Genomic DNA, 19469 nt, shown 5'->3' with positions numbered 1-19469 from the left:
AATTTTATTTTTTATTTTTTATTTTTTATTTTTTAATAAATCAACATAAGGAACAGATACACTTACAATTAGTGCACCAACTCAAAAACCCTCCCTCCCCCATTTACACTAATTCTCACTCATTCACACAAAAGGGTTGTTTCTTTCTGTTGTTAATATTCTGGTTGCTACAATATAGATCAATACAGTCTGCAAGGGATACAGTCGGTGAAGCACACCTGATTGTGTGTGCTGCTGGTACACTAATAGTACTAACCTTTAACAGTTAATTTTACTCATTTGAATCAATTACTAGTTTCTATGTAACTGTTATTATTTTTATTTTAGTTTCTTTTTTGTTCAAGAAAATGTTTTTTATTTATTTATTTATTTTAAATACAAGGACTTTATTATTATTATCTTCACCAGACCAGGTTGTCAATGAAATTAGATTGTTTAGTCCAAAACAGTGGCCCAATGTTGCAGCACAATATTATATAGCTATGAAATATATTGTGTTCAAATCCCTCCAAGGTTGTCTTAAGGCCATCTAAAAAATTGTATAAAATATATGTAAAAAATATATATATATAAATATTACAATAATAAGTTAATAAAAAAAACATTACATTTCAGTTCAGTTCAGTTCAGTTTCACTTTATTTTGAACATGCGTACAATTCCATTGTAATTCATCACATATTTCCAGTTGTTTCATTACAGCACGTCCGAAAAGGAGTAGGAAGAAACTGAGCTTATTTAATGCTACCCCTTTTCATACCATAGCAATTTTATCCCATTTCCTTGTTCTCTGTAACATAACAGTGAACAAATAAATAATAAACAAATAATATACCATAGTAAATAAACAAATATTAAATACATAAATAATATTTGTCTCAATAAAAAATTAAATTAAATAAAAAATTAAATTAAAAAAAGGGTTCAAGATGTTCATCATAATTCTTGTTCTGTGTACTTTGTGAACACATGTAGTTTGAACAGTCTCTTAAACTGAATCATTTTGGTGTTTTGTTTGATTTCTTTGGTTAACCTGTTCCATAACTTAAATCCACATACTGATATGCTAAAGGTTTTAAATGTTGTACGAGCATACAAATGTTTTAAATTAGATTCCTCTTATGTTATATTTCTCCTTTTTTGTTGAGAAGAGTTGTTGTACATTCTTGGGTAGCAGGTTGTAGTTTGCTATGTACATCATTTTAGCTGTTTGCAAATGCACCAAATCGTTGAGAGAATAGTAGTAGTAATATTAATCATTAAGATAGAAAACAACACAATAAAATAATTTAAAAAAGAGTTTAAGATGATCAGTAAAAAGCCTGATTAAAAAGGTGTGTCTTTTGCCTTTTGTCAAACATTTCAACGCTCTCTGCAGTCGCGAGGCTCTCAAGCTGTTCCACAGTGGGGGTCGTAGTGTCTAAATGTCGCCTCACCATGGGTCTTTGTTCTGGTATTTGGTCAAGCTAAAAGGCCAGTGCCAGAGGACCTCAGGATCCGCGAGGGTTGATAGGGTAAAAGCAGGTCAGATAGATTAAAAAGGCGCAAGACTATTTAGACATTTAAAAACTAACTTTAAAATCGACCCTTAAGCGTACGGGAAGTCAATGCAGCGACTTTAAAACTGGTGTAATGTGCTCCCGTCTTCTGGTCTTCGTCAGCACGCGAGAGATAAGATACTTACATATTCTTAATCAAGTACGTTTTTGGATGACTACTTTTACTTGAGTCGTATTACTCCAAAGTAGCAGTACTCTTACTTGAGTACAACTATTCGCCGCACCTCTGGTACTAAAGCACGATAGGGGTGGGTTTGGGTGATCGTGCAGATTTTGCTATTCATTTATTACCAAGTAAATACGGGGTCAGTGTGCAGTGGTCAATAAGGGCAAATGAAAAAGACAAATGCTGCAAATGCCAAAAATAGACAGAACAGCATGAGAAAACTGTGCAAGTTATCGGAACAAGCTAACAGGGATGGTAAACCTGAGGGATGTCCGTCTTTAAAGATATGAGCGGTTGGCTGACTTCTGAATATGTCAGGGGTCGGCAACCCAAAATGTTGAAAGAGCCATATTGGACCAAAAATACAAAAACAAATCTGTCTGGAGCCGCAAAAAATTAAAAGCCATATTACATACAGTTAGTGTGTCATGGAATTAAGAGGACTTAAAGGAAACTAAATGACCTCAAATATAGCTACAAATGAGGCATAATGATGCAATACGTACATATAGCTCGCCTAAATAGCCTGTTAGCATCGATTAGCTTGCAGTCATGCAGTGACCAAATATGTCTGATTAGCACTTCACACAAGTCAATAACATCAACAAAACTCACCTTTCATGCACAACCTTAAAAGTTTGGTGGACAAAATGAGACAGAAAAAGAAGTGGCATAAAACACTCCTAGAAAGTCGGAGAAAGTTATACCGGTACATGTAAACAAACTACGGTGAGTTCAAGGACCGTCAAAATTAGTAGGACAAAACGTGCTCGCCAAATACTCGAATCAGTGAAGCATGTTTAATATAAACAGTGTGCTTTATAACAATAAGGGAGGTTTGTGTCATGTTTGTCCTCCTACAGAAACCATATTAAAACAAAAATAGATTTTTTTCCCCTCATCTTTTTCCATTTTTCATGCATTTTTTTAAAAAGCTCCAGAGAGTCACTAGGGCGGCGCTAAAGAGTCGCATGCGGCTCTAGAGCCGCGGGTTGCCGACCCCTGGAATAGGTGGACTGAAAAAGTTCATTTTTCTTTGTCTTTGTTAAACATTTGGCTGTGATATTTTTACATTATTATCGAGCTACCAAGATAAAATAACGACAAACATCCCTCCCCAAATGTTCAAGAACCTATGCACCCAAATGGTTTAATGCACCTCTAATGCTGACAACACTTCCACTTATTTCATAGTTCTGGACCAAAGGATGATGTCCTCAGCTAAAATTCACCCCGAAATAGACACTGTAGTGATTTTAGGCTTGTTTTCTAACAAGTTTCAGCACAATTTGGAACACCCAATTTTAGCTCCAAAATGTAGGCGGGCCTGCATCAGCCAATCACTTACAGAAGAATGGAAGCAATTTCATAAAATGCAAAGTTTATGTTTTAAGAGCATTTTCATCACAAGTCATATTATTGTTGTGCAAAATTTGAAGAAATGATTCTACTATGTCTGCCAGATGCATTGTTGCAGGTTGCAGCAATACAACTAGAGAAGTTGTCAACCTGAATACATTTCTAAATGATGGGAATATGAGGAAAGTATGCACCTCTCCAGTCAAATTGACACATGCAAAATTGGACGTACAAAGCAAGAGGATTGTAATGTGCAGCAATCATTTAAATGATTATGACTTTGAGGATGAATGGTGTTGGTCAGAGTCTGGGTGAAAACATTTTAAAGACTCTGTTAGGAACTCGCATGGCTGCAATATTTGTGACCCCAAGATGCAGGAACCAGGAAAGTGATGATCAGGTAAGAGGATTTTAATATACAAAACAGAGAAGGAAGCAGTCGTGCATGTAAGGTTCTTAACATAAGCAATCCTCGAGCGCTGAGGAGCAGGCAAGGCAGGCATAAATAGAAGCCTGCTGATTAGCACCAGGTGTGGCGCGGCTGCCAATCAGCAGCAGGTGAGGGGAAAACAGCGCTCAGCGGGACAAGAAGGAAATTGAACCAAAATAAAAGCACTGATAGAAAATAAACGCATAACAAGGAAGCACAAGCAGAAAGGAAGTGACAGATCGTCACAGACTCAAGGCTAATGCGATCCTGAGAATCAGGAGCACCCCCGAAAGGAGAAAGACCACAAGTAAGAACCTGCTGGAAAATGAAAAATAAGAAACTAAGCCGCAGGGTTTTATTTTGCGTCCTCTTCTACAGATGTTTTCCTCAAGATGCTTGAGTGAAGTGGCGTTTTTTGCTTCTTCTTCGGAAGAATCCTAACGCAAAAGGTAAAAGTTGAATCAGAGCCGTCTTGCGAAGAAGCAATGTTTGTTCAAACTAGTATAAAAATCAACAACATTATTCTTTTATATTTATTTTTTTGCTCATATTGTTAACCATATCAGTTTTGAACTATCATGGACCATGGCGACAAAAACATACAATTAAGTAGTCAAAACAGTAGTTTCAGCCTTCCCGGTAAGGTCTATTCAGGTGTACTGGAGAGGAGGCTACGCCGGATAGTCGAACCTCGGATTCAGGAAGAACAGCATGGTTTTCGTCCTGGTCGTGGAACTGTGGACCAGCTCTATACTCTCGGCAAGGTCCTTGAGGGTGCATGGGAGTTTGCCCAGCCAGTCTACATGTGCTTTGTGGACTTGGAGAAGGCATTCGACCGTGTCCCTCGGGAAGTCCTGTGGGGAGTGCTCAGAGAGTATGGGGTATCGGACTGTCTGATTGTGGCGGTCCGCTCCCTGTATGATCAGTGTCAGAGCTTGGTCCGCATTGCCGGCAGTAAGTCGGACACGTTTCCAGTGAGGGTTGGACTCCGCCAAGGCTGCCCTTTGTCACCGATTCTGTTCATAACTTTTATGGACAGAATTTCTAGGCGCAGTCAAAGCGTTGAGGGGATCCGGTTTGGTGGCTGCAGGATTAGGTCTCTGCTTTTTGCAGATGATGTGGTCCTGATGGCTTCATCTGGCCAGGAGCTTCAGCTCTCACTGGATCGATTCGCAGCTGAGTGCGAAGCGACTGGGATGAGAATCAGCACCTCCAAGTCCGAGTCCATGGTTCTCGCCCGTAAAAGGGTGGAGTGCCATCTCCGGGTTGGGGAGGAGACCCTGCCCCAAGTGGAGGAGTTCAATTACCTCGGAGTCTTGTTAAAAGTAAAGTTAAAAGTTAAAGTTAAAGTTAAAGTACCAATGATTGTCACACACACACTAGGTGTGGCGAGATTATTCTCTGCATTTGACCCATCACCCTTGATCACCCCCTGGGAGGTGAGGGGAGCAGTGGGCAGCAGTGGTGGCCGCGCCCGGGAATCATTTTGGTGATTTAACCCCCAATTCCAACCCTTGATGCTGAGTGCCAAGCAGGGAGGTAATGGGTCCCATTTTTATAGTCTTTGGTATGACTCGGCCGGGGTTTGAACTCACAACCTACCGATCTCAGGGCGGACACTCTAACCACTAGGCCACTGAGTAGGTCTTGTTCATGAGTGAGGGAAGAGTGGATCGTGAGATCGACAGGCGGATCGGTGCGGCGTCTTCAGTAATGCGGACGCTGTATCGATCCGTTGTGGTGAAGAAGGAGCTGAGCCGGAAGGCAAAGCTATCAATTTACCGGTCGATCTACATTCCCATCCTCACCTATGGTCATGAGCTTAGGGTTATGACCGAAAGGACAAGATCACGGGTACAAGCGGCCGAAATGAGTTTCCTCCGCCGGGTGGCGGGGCTCTCCCTTAGAGATAGGGTGAGAAGCTCTGTCATTCGGGGGGAACTCAAAGTAAAGCCGCTGCTCCTCCACATCGAGAGGAGCCAGATGAGGTGGTTCGGGCATCTGGTCAGGATGCCACCCGAACGCCTCCCTAGGGAGATGTTTAGGGCACGTCCGACGGGTAGGAGGCCACGGGGAAGACCCAGGACACGTTGGGAAGACTATGTCTCCCGGCTGGCCTAGGAACGCCTCGGGATCCCCCGGGAAGAGCTGGAAGAAGTGGCTGGGGAGAGGGAAGTCTGGGCTTCCCTGCTTAGGCTGCTGCTCCCGCGACCCGACCTCGGATAAGCGGAAGAAGATGGATGGATGGAAAACAATAGTTGTGCATGCCTTTCACACTGTCAATGTGGGCTCCAGTTCTGTAGAGGACGTCACACCAAGAAGAGGGGCATATTCAGTGTGAAGTAAAGTGAATCATATTTATATAGCACTTTTTCTCTAGTGACTCAAAGCGCTTTACATAGTGAAACCCAATATCTAAGTTACATTTAAACCAGTGTGGGTGGCACTGGGAGCAGGTGGGTAAAGTGTCTTGCCCAAGGACACAATGGCAGTGACTAGGATGGCGGAAGCGGGGATCGAACCTGGAACCCTCAAGTTGCTGGCACGGCCACTCTACCAACCAAGCTATACCGCCCCTTTCCAACGCCCGAGTGTGGCGTTGGAAAGGGGGCGTTCAAAGTACAATTACCCCAGATTTTCGTTGGGTACGTAAATGCTACTGAACGGCGCTGCCACAAAATGCAAATAAGCTCGGTCCTGCCCAATTCGTATTCGTATTTCATTTATTTAATTACGACAGTGCACATTAATCAACGCGTGAATAAACAGTGTAAATGCGCCGGACTTAGCATAAATGCTAATTTTCAGCCGTAGTCCCAAGGCAGGTTTGTAAAATAACACAGTGAGACACATAAGACTTTAAAACCACGCTGACAGAAATAAGAACCCAATAAATAAGACATGATAAAACAGACAAGACAAGCAGTTGCAATACACAATTATAAGACAATAGACTAGGACAGACAATTCACTCACAGCTTCAAATACGCTGGCTAGAAGCCCACTGAAACGGACTGGAGTCTGGAAACAGTGTTTAATGGTTTAATGGGAGCATGTTTGATTTATTTTTAGCCAGTGTTTAAGTTTTTTTTTAAAAAAGTGGATAGTTATCACAGTCTCTAATGTGTGTGGGCAACTTATTCCAGGATTGCGTTCCTCTTACAGAGGTGACCATTTGATCGAATTTGGTTCTACGTCTTGGTGTAATACAATCACCTCTGGACTAGGCCCTAGTTCTCCATCCTTCACTGTTTCTCCTCTGAATTAATTCATCTAATGCAGTGGTTCTTAACCTTGTTGGAGGTACCGAACCCCACCAGTTTCATATGCGCATTCACCGAACCCTTCTTTAGTGAAAAATAAAATGTTTTTTTTTTTCAAATTCAAGACAAAGTTATATGTTTTTTTACTGGTGCACAAAATGAACCGTGCATGAACATCACCTTGTTCAAAGAACAAAACCAACACAGTGCATGAACTCACAACAAATGACACACCTGCAAATCAGATGGAAAATTAGAGGGAACATTGTTCGGGGGTATCCATAATACGCCAATAGGGAGAAGTTTGTATTTAAACGATGAGTTGGGTGGGTCTTGACCTCCGCGGCAGAGGCTCCGCTGAACCCCTGAGGCCAACACACCGAACACCTAGGGTTCGATCTAACCCAGGTTAAGAACCACTGATCTAATGGTAGGGGTGCAAGTGCATTTAAAACCTTGTGCGTTTGTAGATGAGACAAGCATCCATAAAGATCTGGTAGCTATCCAGATCAAGAATGTTAAGGTTTTTTTTAGAATAATACAATTGTGGAAGTGCATTGGTTTCCTGTCAAGGATTTTAACTGTCCTTTTGAAGAGAGACTTGAGACTTGTGTCCAAGTTGTGAAACAATAATTTATATGGAGATACGTAATGGATGCTAAATGGCAACACAGCGGAAAGTCTCGAGTTTTGCCATCCATCACTAGCCAGAGGCAGGCTACTTTTTCACAAGGAAAAGACGACAGTTTTGCCTCGCGGAATGTCAACTATAGCTTTTTTTTTTATTTGTAGCAAGCAACAACACATTCTCAAACCACTCCCCTGCTACTATTTGACACAGACCCCAAAATAGCTGTCAGCAAATGTCTGTAATATGATTCTTTGATTTTGGACATCTTGAATGCGCATGTCCTCATCAATTTATGTCAACGCCGTGGCGGTGCCATTCCGCAATTGTTACGCGTCAAGTGGATTTTCAGGGTTAGCTATCTACCGATTTCTCAAAAATGTATCGATATTATGGAAGATGACTGCCTGATTCATTTTCAAGAACAAAAAGTACATAAAGAGACCTTGTTAGTGACATGTTGGTCATCTGGACGCTGTGGTTCCCTTAACTCTCATTGTGCATCCTTTGTTTGCAAAGCTTGTAAACTTGCAGTAAACTGCAAAGTTTGGGTGACAAATGCTTGAAACTTAAATGTAATTTGCAAAACAAGGTCAACCAAATGGAGAGCCAAAAACGTTTGTTGTGATAAATTAGATAGCCAAACAAAAGCAGCCTTGTCAGTGATTCAGTTTTCATGAGTTTCAATCTCGATCTGAACACTTCCTCAACTGAAGGCATAATTCCAAACTAAAAGAGGAACAAAGCTGAATCCAAACTTCACTTTTGGTTTAAGCGTCTGCCGGCTCACAGATAAATACGTACTGTTTCACGTAGGGCGTTGTTGAACATTGATATAAAAGAGGTCTTCTATTGTATACACTAACATAAAGTAACTGGACATAAGTACATATGAAAACATGTCAGATGTGTTCCTTAGAAGTAATTCGCATTCACAAGGACTTTCGGTGCAGAGGTGTATGAATTTGAGAATGGGATGTTGACAAACGTGGACATGCAAGGGTCACTCTCAGTTCCTGTTTGGCTAATCGAGTCACTCTGTGGTTGTCACTTTGTCACCGAGGCAAAAAACGTTAACATTCATGCCAAGCTTCAACATTCTAATACTTAACGATGGAAGGCTTTGTCATAGCGCACGTAAGTGTTCATTTTACACCCTTCAACTTATTTTTGTGGTTTTCCAGGCACCTTTAAATGTTATTGTAGTGATTATATTTGTCTCCGCTACTTTGAATATTAATTGCCATAGTTTGTTACTTTTTGGAGTCTGTTAGGAAGTACAGCATCAGGCCACCTGTTTGTTTTAATTATCTTTTTTAAATGTCTTTTTTATACTTACACTTAGACTTAGACAAACTTTATTGATCCACAAGGGAAATTGTTCCACACAGTAGCTCAGTTAGAAAGGATGGAAAGGGTAAGGATGGAAAGGATAATGCAGGTATACAGTAGACTAAAAATGTATTATAGTAGTACTATGTTACATTTTTAGTCTACTTTATACCTGACTTGTGAGATGTCCGATAATATCGCCCTGTCGATATTATCGGCCGATAAATGCGTTAAAATGTAATATCGGAAATGATCGGTATCGTGTTTTTTTATTATCGGTATCGTTTTTGTTTGTTTTGTTTTGTTTTTTTGTTTTTTTTATTAAATCAACATAAAAAACACAAGATACACTTACAATTAGTGCACCAACCCAAAAAACCTCCCTTCCCCATTTACACTCATTCACACTCATTCACACAAAAGGGTTGTTTCTTTCTGTTATTAATATTCTGGTTCCTACAGGGGGAGGTTACCCACATATACGGTCCTCTCCAAGGTTTCTCATAGTCAATCACATCGACGTCCCACTGGGGTGAGTTTTTCCTTGCCCTTATGTGGGCTCTGTACCGAGGATGTCGTTGTGGCTTGTGCAGCCCTTTGAGACACTTGTGATTTAGGGCTATATAAATAAACATTGATTGATTGATTGATATATCAATATGTATCAATACAGTCTGCAAGGGATACAGTCCGTAAGCACACATGATTGTGCGTGCTGCTGGTCCACTAATAATACTAACCTTTAACAGTTAATTTTACAAATTTTCATTAATTACTAGTTTCAATGTAACTGTTTTTATATTGTTTTACTTTCTTTTTTATTCAAGAATTTTTTTTAAATTTATTTATCTTATTTTATTTTATTACTTTTTTTAAAAGTACCTTATCTTCACCATACCTGGTTGTCCAAATTAGGCATAATAAATGTGTTAATTCCACGACGGTTGATATCGGTATCGGTAATTAAAGAGTTGGACAATATCGGAATATCGGATATAGGCAAAAAGCCATTATCGGACATCCCTACATAGTACCAATATAAAATATAACATATATGTATATTTTTAAGATAAATAGTTTAATGTTGACATTGATATTGGATTAATTTAATATAGATTCAATTGTTTAGGTTCCTTGCCAATATAACATGCATGTATGTGCTATAGGGATCGTCAGTTTAGCCATTTGATTCCTAATAAAAGAAGGAATCATTCTATTATTTACAAATCTAGTTACCTTTTACCCCATTTCAACTTCCCCATGCCAAAATAAATGTCCACTCTGCAAAAGGCCTCTGAAGAAATCACCCAAAGCGAGCCGGAGAGTTGTCGACCGCCGACAGAGTTGTACCCTTACCTCACGAGTGCGGGGGATGTTTATGAAGGTAAGAGGATTGGATTTCACCATGAATAAGATCACCGCTGCACGGCTCTGAGCCTCTAAATCTGCAGACTACAGATGGAGCTACCACACTGAGCACACCCAGCCGGCAGACCTTGACCATTTTCCCGCGAGTCAGTTCACAGAGCTCCAGTCTGTGGCACCTCCACAGCTGCTTCTTCCCTATCGCTACAGTGCAGAGAGTCATCTTCACCTGGAGCAACCTCTTCCTGTGTCGCCACAAGTGAGACCATTTACAACGTCAGGTCCATCATCACATACTGGGGATGTCATGGTATTGTAAATATTGCGATATTTCATCTTCAACATACTATAGCAATAATGCGTGGCATGTGACTGTAGGGTGCCCAATGTAAAAATTCAATCACACTTTTCTAGTTAATACACTTTGAATATTTAGCTAATTTTTCTCCTATTCAGCTCATTTTCTTCAAATTTAAGGTAGAAATTAAACGGCAAATCTAAATTGTAAATACACATCTAATCGTTGACTATAAATCTAAATGTTAAATAGAAATATTACATGTGAATAGAAATGGTAAATCTAAATGTTAAATAGAAATGTTACATCTAAATCAGTGCTTCTTAATCTGGGTTCGATCGAACCCTAGGGGTTCGGTGAGTCGGGCTCAGGGGTTCGGCGGAGGTCAAGACACACCCGACTCATCGTGTAAATAAAAACTTCTCCCTATCTGCGTATTACGGATACGGCAACAGCAGAAGTCAGACTGATTTGCAGGTGTGTAATTTGTTGTGAGTTTATGCACTGTGTTGGTTTTGTTCTTTGAACAAGGTGATGTTCATGCACGGTTCATTTTGTGCACCAGTAAAAATACATGGTAACACTTTAGTATGGGGAACATATTCACCATTAATTAGCTGCTTATTAACATGCAAATTAGTAACATATTGGCTCTTAACTAGTCATTATTAAGTACTGTATTTTTCGGAGTATAAGTCGCACCGGAGTATAAGTCGCACCTGCCGAAAATGCATAATAAAGAAGGAAAAAAACATATATAAGTCGCTCTGGAGCCCGGCCAAACTATGAAAAAAACTGCGACTTATAGTCCGAAAAATACGGTACTTATTAATGCCTTATTCGGCATGGCCTTATTATAACCCTAACCCTCTAACCCTAACACTAACCCTCTAACCCAAAAACATATACTTTGTCTTGAATTTGAAAAAAAAAGAAGGGTTTGGTGAATGCGCGAATTAAACTGGTGGGGTTCGGTACCTCCAACAAGGTTAAGAACCACTGATCTAAATCATGTAAATCTAAATGTTGAATACATATGTTGAACATTAATGTTACATCTAAATCTTAATATTGTAAATTTAAATGTTGAATATACATGTTAAATATGAATGTAAATCCAAATGTTAAATCTTAATAGTAAATGTAAATCTAAATGTTAAATGTAAATGTTGAATCCAAATCTAATATACATTTTAAATCTAAATGTAAATGTTGAATATAAATCTAACATAAAATGTTAAATATAAGTTTTCAAGCTAAATCGAAATGTCAAATCGAAATCAAAATGTTAAATATGAAATATCAATTTTAAACCTAAATCTTAAGTAAAATATAAATATATATGTTAACTTGAAATCTAAATATTAAATGTAAATATCAATTTTAAATGTGAATTTAAATATTATATATAAATGTTAAATCGAAATTTAATTTTACATCTAAATCTAAATATAAAACGTAAATATAAAATGTAAATATAAAACTTAAATATAAAGGTTAATGTTATGTTGAAAAAACATTTTTAATCTAAATATAAATGTTTAATCTAAATCTAATGTTAAGTGTGAAATACAAATCTAATATCTAGCAATTAGTGAGGTATTTACGTTATTAAAAGAGTCAGATTCAGCATTCTACAAACAAAAAGAAAAACCTCCACTGCAGAGTACCATAACTTTGTAGAAGTTAAAACTTGAAAGCCACTAAACTGAACATTATTGTTTTCTAGTTGGTACACTGGATGTTTACATTGTCAGTTTAAGGACACTCAAAAGAAAAACTTTTTTTTTTTATCAATATGGTTGTGTCACTTAAAACACTGGATGCTACTGAACCAGTGACGTGCGGTGAGGTTCATGGCTGATGAGGCACTGACTTCATCACAGTCAGATTTACAAACATATGAACCCTAAAGAGTATCTTATTCACCATTTGATTGGCAGCAGTTAACGGGTTATGTTTAAAAGCTCATACCAGCATTCTTCAGTCTGCAGGTGTACCTAATGTTGTGGCCCTGCAGTCATTCACAACTCCTCCAACACGAACATTATTGTTTTTGCACTTTTTGGCTTCTTATGAAATAACTTTTTTAAATAGATTCAATCTTGCACGTGGAAAGTTTAAGTGTGGGCTTTAGTTGATATAACACTCCCGTCAGGGGTTGCATTCTACGCCGGGGGTGCAGGAGGCTGGATTACTGCGAGCCTCAGCCAGTGCGTCTTTTGCAGCCGTTTTATGATCGCTCAGCACAAGAAATACGTTACACACATACAGTTGTTGACAAAATACACTGTACATTATATACCTCAGCTAACTAAACTATGGAAATGTATAATATAGTTCATATAGCAATACGGTCTCACTGCACAGCAGGCCAGCAGTGAGCCGAGTCCGCAATCCATGGTGAGGCACAACGCAGTGACGTGCCTCAACTGGCTGCTGATCACCGCACCGTCTCTTCTCAGTATTTGAACGGCAAATGTGAAAATTCAGTGATTTTAAATAAAAAATAATCCAAAACTGGTGAAGTTAAATGGAAAATAACTTTATAGTATAATCACTGGATACATATAACAATTTAATAAAAAAAATATATTTTTACATTTTTTTTCTTTCCATGATGGCAGGTGAGGCCCCGATATTGTTACATCCCTATAACATACCATGTTCCTTCTGTTATTATGATGTGTTATGCTATTAGGGACGGCGTGGCCCAGTGGAAGAGTGGCCGTGCGCGACCCGAGGGTCCCTGGTTCAATCCCCACCTAGTACCAACCTTGTCATGTCCGTTGTGTCCTGAGCAAGACACTTCACCCTTGCTCCTGATGGGTGCTGGTTAGCGCCTTGCATGGCAGCTCCCTCCATCAGTGTGTGAATGTGTGTGTGAATGGGTAAATGTGGAAGTAATGTCAAAGCGCTTTGAGTACCTTGAAGGTAGAAAAGCGCTATACAAGTACAACCCATTTATTATTTATTTATCATTTATTATAGCCCAGCATCTGCATGCATTTAATCTGGATTTTTAAAAAACGTTTTACAGTCATATGAGGGGTTTTTATCACAATGCGGTTAGTTAAAGATGTGACTCATGCAGTGAGTGTTGCTGATGACCATCTATGCCCTGCATCAACCACATGACTATTTTTACCTTCAAAAGCATTTAACTTATTAAATCTTTATAAGATGAAAGATCTCATGCAACGTTGTGCTGAGCTTTAAAGTTTGACTTTAGGACAAACATTAGACACACACACACACCCACAGAGGGTTTCATAGGGAGAAAGAGAGGATCAAGTAAGATGTCACAATGCAGTTTTGTTACATCCTCTTTTAGCACAACGACTTAGCAAACATGACACTAAATACACCATCTGACTCCGCACAATTGTTGGGCAAGTGAGTGTTTTGACCATATCATCATTTTTATGCATGTTCGCCAACTCCAAGCTGATGAATGTACAGTAAATACTTAATACAGATAGAGGTCCAACATTTACTATTTTACCCAAAAAATCTTAAAGGGTGTTGAACAAAATCTAGCCTGAATGCTGGAATCCGGAAAGTTTAAAAAGCGCTTTTAGTAACCACTACTGGAACATTTGTAGCATTGCCAGATGTGAAATAATGATCACGTCTGTACACTATTTTCACCCTTTGTACTCACGAAAAAAATCACTTTCAACATGTAACCTATGGCAGCTAGTGTGTGATACTACCTCAAGTAAACCTCATTATTCAACAGCTTAAAGAACCCATAGTGTCCAGATGACCAAATAAGTTCTCTTCATGTACAAACCCCGTTTCCATATGAGTTGGGAAATTGTGTTAGATGTAAATATAAACGGAATAAAATAACTTGCAAATCCTTTTCAACCCATATTCAATTGAATGCACTACAAGACAAGATATTTGATGTTCAAACTAATAAACTTTTTTTTTTTTTTTTTTGCAAATAATAATTAACTTTGAATTTCATGGCTGCAACACGTGCCAAAGTAGTTGGGAAAGGGCATGTTCACCACTGTGTTACATCACCTTTTCTTTTAACAACACTCAATAAACGATTGGGAACTGAGGAAACTAATTGTTGAAGCTTTGAAAGTGGAATTCTTTCCCATTCTTGTTTTATGTAGAGCTTCAGTCGTTCAACAGTCCGGGGTCTCCGCTGTCATATTTTACGCTTCATAATACGCCACACATTTTCGATGGGAGACAGGTCTGGATTGCAGGCGGACCAGGAAAGTACCCGCACTAACCCTGAAATAAGCAGGGGCGTCCATGAAAAAGACAGCGCTTAGATGGCAGCATTTGTTGTTCCAAAACCTGTATATACCATTCAGCATTAAAGGTACCTTCACAGATGTGTAAGTTACCCGTGCCTTGGGCACTAATGCACCCCCATACCATCACACATGCTGGCTTTTGAACTTTGCGTCGATAACAGTCTGGATGGTTCGCTTCCCCTTTGGTCCGGATGACACGATGTCGAATATTTCCAAAAACAATTTGAAATGTGGACTCGTCAGACCACTGAACACTTTTCCACTTTGCATGAGTCCATCTTAGATGATCTCGGGCCCAGAGAAGCCGGCGGCGTTTCTGGATGTTGTTGATAAAAGGCTTTCGCTTTGCATAGTAAAGCTTTAACTTGCACTTACAGATGTAGCGACGAACTGTATTTAGTGACAGTGGTTTTCTGAAGAGTTCCTGAGCCCATGTGGTGATATCCGTTAGAGATTGATGTCGGTTTTTGATACAGTGCCGTCTGAGGGATCGAAGGTTACGGTCATTCAATGTTGGTTTCCGGCCATGCCGCTTACGTGGAGTGATTTCTCCAGATTCTCTGAACCTTTTGATGATATTATGGACCGAAGATCTAAATTTCTTGCAATTGCACTTTGAGAAACGTTTTTCTTAAACTGTTTGACTATTTGCTCACGCAGTTGTGGACAAAGGGGTGTACCTCGCCCCATCCTTTCTTGTGAAAGACTGAGCATTTTTTGGGAAGCTGTTTTTATACCCAATCATGGCATCCACCTGTTCCCAATTAGCCTGCACACCTGTGGGATGTTCCAAATAAGTGTTTGATGAGCATTCCTCAACTTTATCAGTATTTATTGCCACCTTTCCCAACTTCTTTGTCACGTATTGCTGGCATCAAATTCTAAAGTTAATGATTATTTGCAAAAAAAACAAAATGTTTATCAGTTTGAACATCAAATATGTTGTCTTTGTAGCATATTTAACTGAATATGGGTTGAAAATGATTTGCAAATCATTGTATTCCGTTTATATTTACATCTAACACAATTTCCCAACTCATATGGAAACAGGGTTTGTATTTTTTCTCGCATAATATCAATTAAAAAAAAATGTAATCGGTAGATAGCTAACTGTACTTAAAATGCCCCCATTCCATCGCCAGACTCGATAAGCTGCCCCATCTTGGTGTGACATCATCTATAGAACTATTAAATGTATGTTGCAAAAAATAACAACGTTTCTCAGTTCGAACTTTAAGTATTTTATCTTTGCAGTCTATTCAATTGATTATACGTTGAAAAGGATTTGCAAATCATTGTATTCTGTTTTTATTTACCATTTACACAACGTACCAACTTCACTGGTTTTGGGTTTTGTTAAAACTGAACTCTTTTAGGTTTTGTTTTGCTCGCATGATTTCTTTTAAGATTCGTCGAGTTGGTTCATTACGAAACAAGCATAGCAAAAACGCATTTTAAGAACTCCGAAACAAGATAAAATACAAATAAAATCAAGATAATACTTAAATGGGGAAACCTAAAAGTGATCACTGCAAACGTGTGCGTTCTTCAACTTTGCCTTCTTGGACTGGAGTGTGTGACACTTTTCTTGTCTTCTTTTGTAAAATCTTGCACTCTTTTGCCCTTCTTGATTACCTCTCGAGGAACTCAGAAGAAACTTTGATCCTTTTCACCCTTTACTGTGTACCTCTTGCTTGGCTCCGGTATCAACCGTTTGCTTGCCTAACAGAATTGCTATTGTGACATCCAGTGGACACATTTAGAACAGCAGTTTCTTTCGTTCAAATAAAAAAGCAGCTCATTTTAATACTTGGCAAACTCTTCACTCGGCTTTAGGTAATACAAGTAAATCAAAAACATTGTAGATAAATATATAAATACTGGAATAAAACAATGAAATGACTCGTCCAATTTACAAGTTAATTTCTGTATATAAATCATGCAATGCTTTATATTGTACAGTTGCCTAATACTTGCACGCGCACACACACACACACACACACACACACACACACACACACACACACACACACACACATTCATGTATTTGTTACCTTCTTGAGACGTCCGAAAAATGCCTACCTCTTTAGGACCACCCTTTCTAGATATATAAAGATATGTATTTACAACATTAATAATATGTACATACTATACAAATATAAAATAGCTTGAAAAATGAGGGTGGAATTTCACAAGAAAAAGTTCACAATTTTCACAAGAAAGTTGTAATTTTACTCAACGCAAGTCCAAATTTTACAAGACAGACTGAACATTTGTGCAATATTAAGATAAAAGTTGGAATATTACTCAATAACTTTTGCAATTTTATGAGAAAAGCTTAAAATGTTGGCAATTTTATGAAAAGAGTCGTAATTTTACTCGACAAAAGTCACAATTTTATAAGAAAACTTTGGCAATATTATAATAATAATCGGAATTTTACTTGGTAAAATGATGACAAAAGTCATCATTTTACTCCAAAAATGTCACTATTTTACAAGAACAACCAAAAAATTGGCAATATTGCGATAAAAGTCAGAATTTCATACGACAAATGTCACCATTTTGCATTAAAAAGTAATAATTTTACATTAAAAAAAGTAATAATTTTACGAGAATATATTGCAATATTACAGAAAGAAAGAACATGAGAAATTGTTCCCAATTTTATAAAAATAAAAAAAATTGACACATTGTGAGAAAAAGACTGCTTTTAGTTAATTTATTTTGTATTTTATTTTTTGTTTGTAATTGGTTTTACTCGTCATTATTTACTTTAAGTTATTACAGTTATGTACATATTGATTTTTTTTTTATTTTATCAATTTTGGCCAAAGGGGGCGCATTTCAATTTCTTACACACACTTGTTGTTACATATGTTGGCCAGAGGGGGAGCACTTGAAATTTTTACACACACTTGTTATTTCATATGGTGACCAGAGGGGGAGCCCTTTTAAAACCGACACACAGTCTATTTGAAAAATCCATCCTTTTTGGGACCACCCTAATTTTGATAGATGTCACCACCAGGGGGTGCAAATGAGACATTCTCTATTAGATGCAATGGTTTTCCATATTGGGACCATGATTTATGTCCTGACTTGTTCACCGGTCCTCATATGGAAGGTACTTTTCCTTGTTGATGTCTCAAGAAGGGTACACAAAACAAGAACACACACACACACACACACACACACACCCACACACACAAACACACAAATATTCTCCAGAAAAAGCCAAAACCTCACTTTTAGTTTGATTAGATATTCAGCTTTGAGATTTGTGAGAGTGCTGCAGATTCTGAATAACAAACCATGTCCTCAAAAATGGTAATTTCCAAAAAATGGTGCACACTTTGTATAAAGAGATTATCCAGGTCTCTTACAGTACTTCTTTATGCAAACTCATAACATGTCTACATTTTATCTTGAAGATCTCAAATTACACCCCGTCACTGTACTATCAGTACCAGACGTCTGCCTCGCCCGCCCACTACTACTCTGAGGAGGAACAAAGAGGTTTCAGCCCCCCTCTTGAAGTATCAGAAGGAGAGGATGTGTCGGAATACCACGGCCTCCCCACCATCAAGAAAGAAACGAGTGAGTATAATTGTATTTAAAGTTTCTGTCTGCACACAGCATAACTATTATTATGGTAACTGTATCAAGAGTATCTCCAAAAGTAATTACATTTCAGCAACCATTTTATTATTATACAATATGGCTCGAAAGGGCACGTGATTTTGCAATGCATTCTGGGTGCCGGGTAGCCATTTTTGCTGTACCATACCTGTGGTAATGTGAGAGAGCAGAAAATTGGATTAAAATGGATCGTACAAAATAAAATAAAAATTTAAGGGACCACATCGAGACTAACCGTACCCTATTTTAAAGGCTTGCTCCCTCGAAAAAATACGTTTGGTGGAATGTCCATATGAGCACGTCCAATGGACGAGATTTTAGTAAACTTCCGCCATTGTCGAAGACAAACTCATACATACAGTCGCGATCAAAAGTTTACATACACTTGTAAAGAACATAATGTCATGGCTGTCTTGAGTTTCCAATGCTTTCTACAACTCTTATTTTTTTGTGATAGAGTGATTGGAGCGCATACTTGTTGGTCACAAAAAACATTCATGAAGTTTGGTTCTTTTATGAATTTATTATGGGTCTACTGAAAATGTGACCAAATCTGCTAGGTCAAAAGTATACATACAGCAATGTTAATATTTGGTTACATGTCCCTTGGCAAGTTTCACTGCAATAAGGCGCTTTTGGTAGCCATCCACAAGCTTCTGCTTGAATTTTTGACCACCCCTCTTGACAAAATTGGTGCAGTTCAGCTAAATTTGTTGGTTTTCTGACATAAACTTGTTTCTTCAGAATTGTCCACATGTTTAAGTCAGGACTTTGGGAAGGCCATTCTAAAACCTTAATTCTAGCCTGATTTAGCCATTCCTTTACCACTTTTGACGTGTGTTTGGGGTCATTGTCCTGTTGGAACACCCAACTGCACCCAAGACCTAACCTCCGGGCTGATGATTTTAGGTTGTCCTGAAGAATTTGGAGGTAATCCTCCTTTTTCATTGTCCCATTTAAAGCACCAGTTCCATTGGCAGCAAAACAGGCCCAGATCATAATACTACCACCACCATGCTTGATGGTGGGAATCCTGGGGTTAAAGGCCTCACCTTTTCTCCTCCAAACATATTGCTGGGTATTGTGGCCAAACAGCTCCATTTTTGTTTCATCTGACCACATAACTTTCCTCCAGAAGGTCTTAT

At 38.5% G+C, this 19469-nt stretch overlaps 1 protein-coding gene across 2 annotated transcripts in view; it reads left to right on the top strand.

Moving 5' to 3' along the window:
• The first annotated feature begins 8418 nt into the window (after positions 1–8418).
• The window catches only part of spi1a (Spi-1 proto-oncogene a), a 12532-nt gene continuing 1481 nt past the window's right edge, over positions 8419–19469 (top strand). For both annotated transcript variants that reach the window (XM_061969699.2, XM_072913946.1), the window contains exons 1-4: positions 8419–8541; positions 10027–10120; positions 10188–10360; positions 18117–18282. In XM_061969699.2, coding sequence (XP_061825683.1) covers positions 8518–8541; positions 10027–10120; positions 10188–10360; positions 18117–18282 — 457 coding nt within the window. In that variant the 5' untranslated portion in view covers positions 8419–8517. The remainder of the gene's footprint in view (positions 8542–10026; positions 10121–10187; positions 10361–18116; positions 18283–19469) is intronic.

Source organism: Nerophis lumbriciformis, linkage group LG10, assembly GCF_033978685.3.
Source record: "Nerophis lumbriciformis linkage group LG10, RoL_Nlum_v2.1, whole genome shotgun sequence".
Classification (NCBI taxonomy): Eukaryota; Metazoa; Chordata; class Actinopteri; order Syngnathiformes; family Syngnathidae; genus Nerophis; species Nerophis lumbriciformis.
Note: the sequence above shows the minus strand (reverse complement) of the source record. Positions and strands in the feature narration are given on the sequence as shown.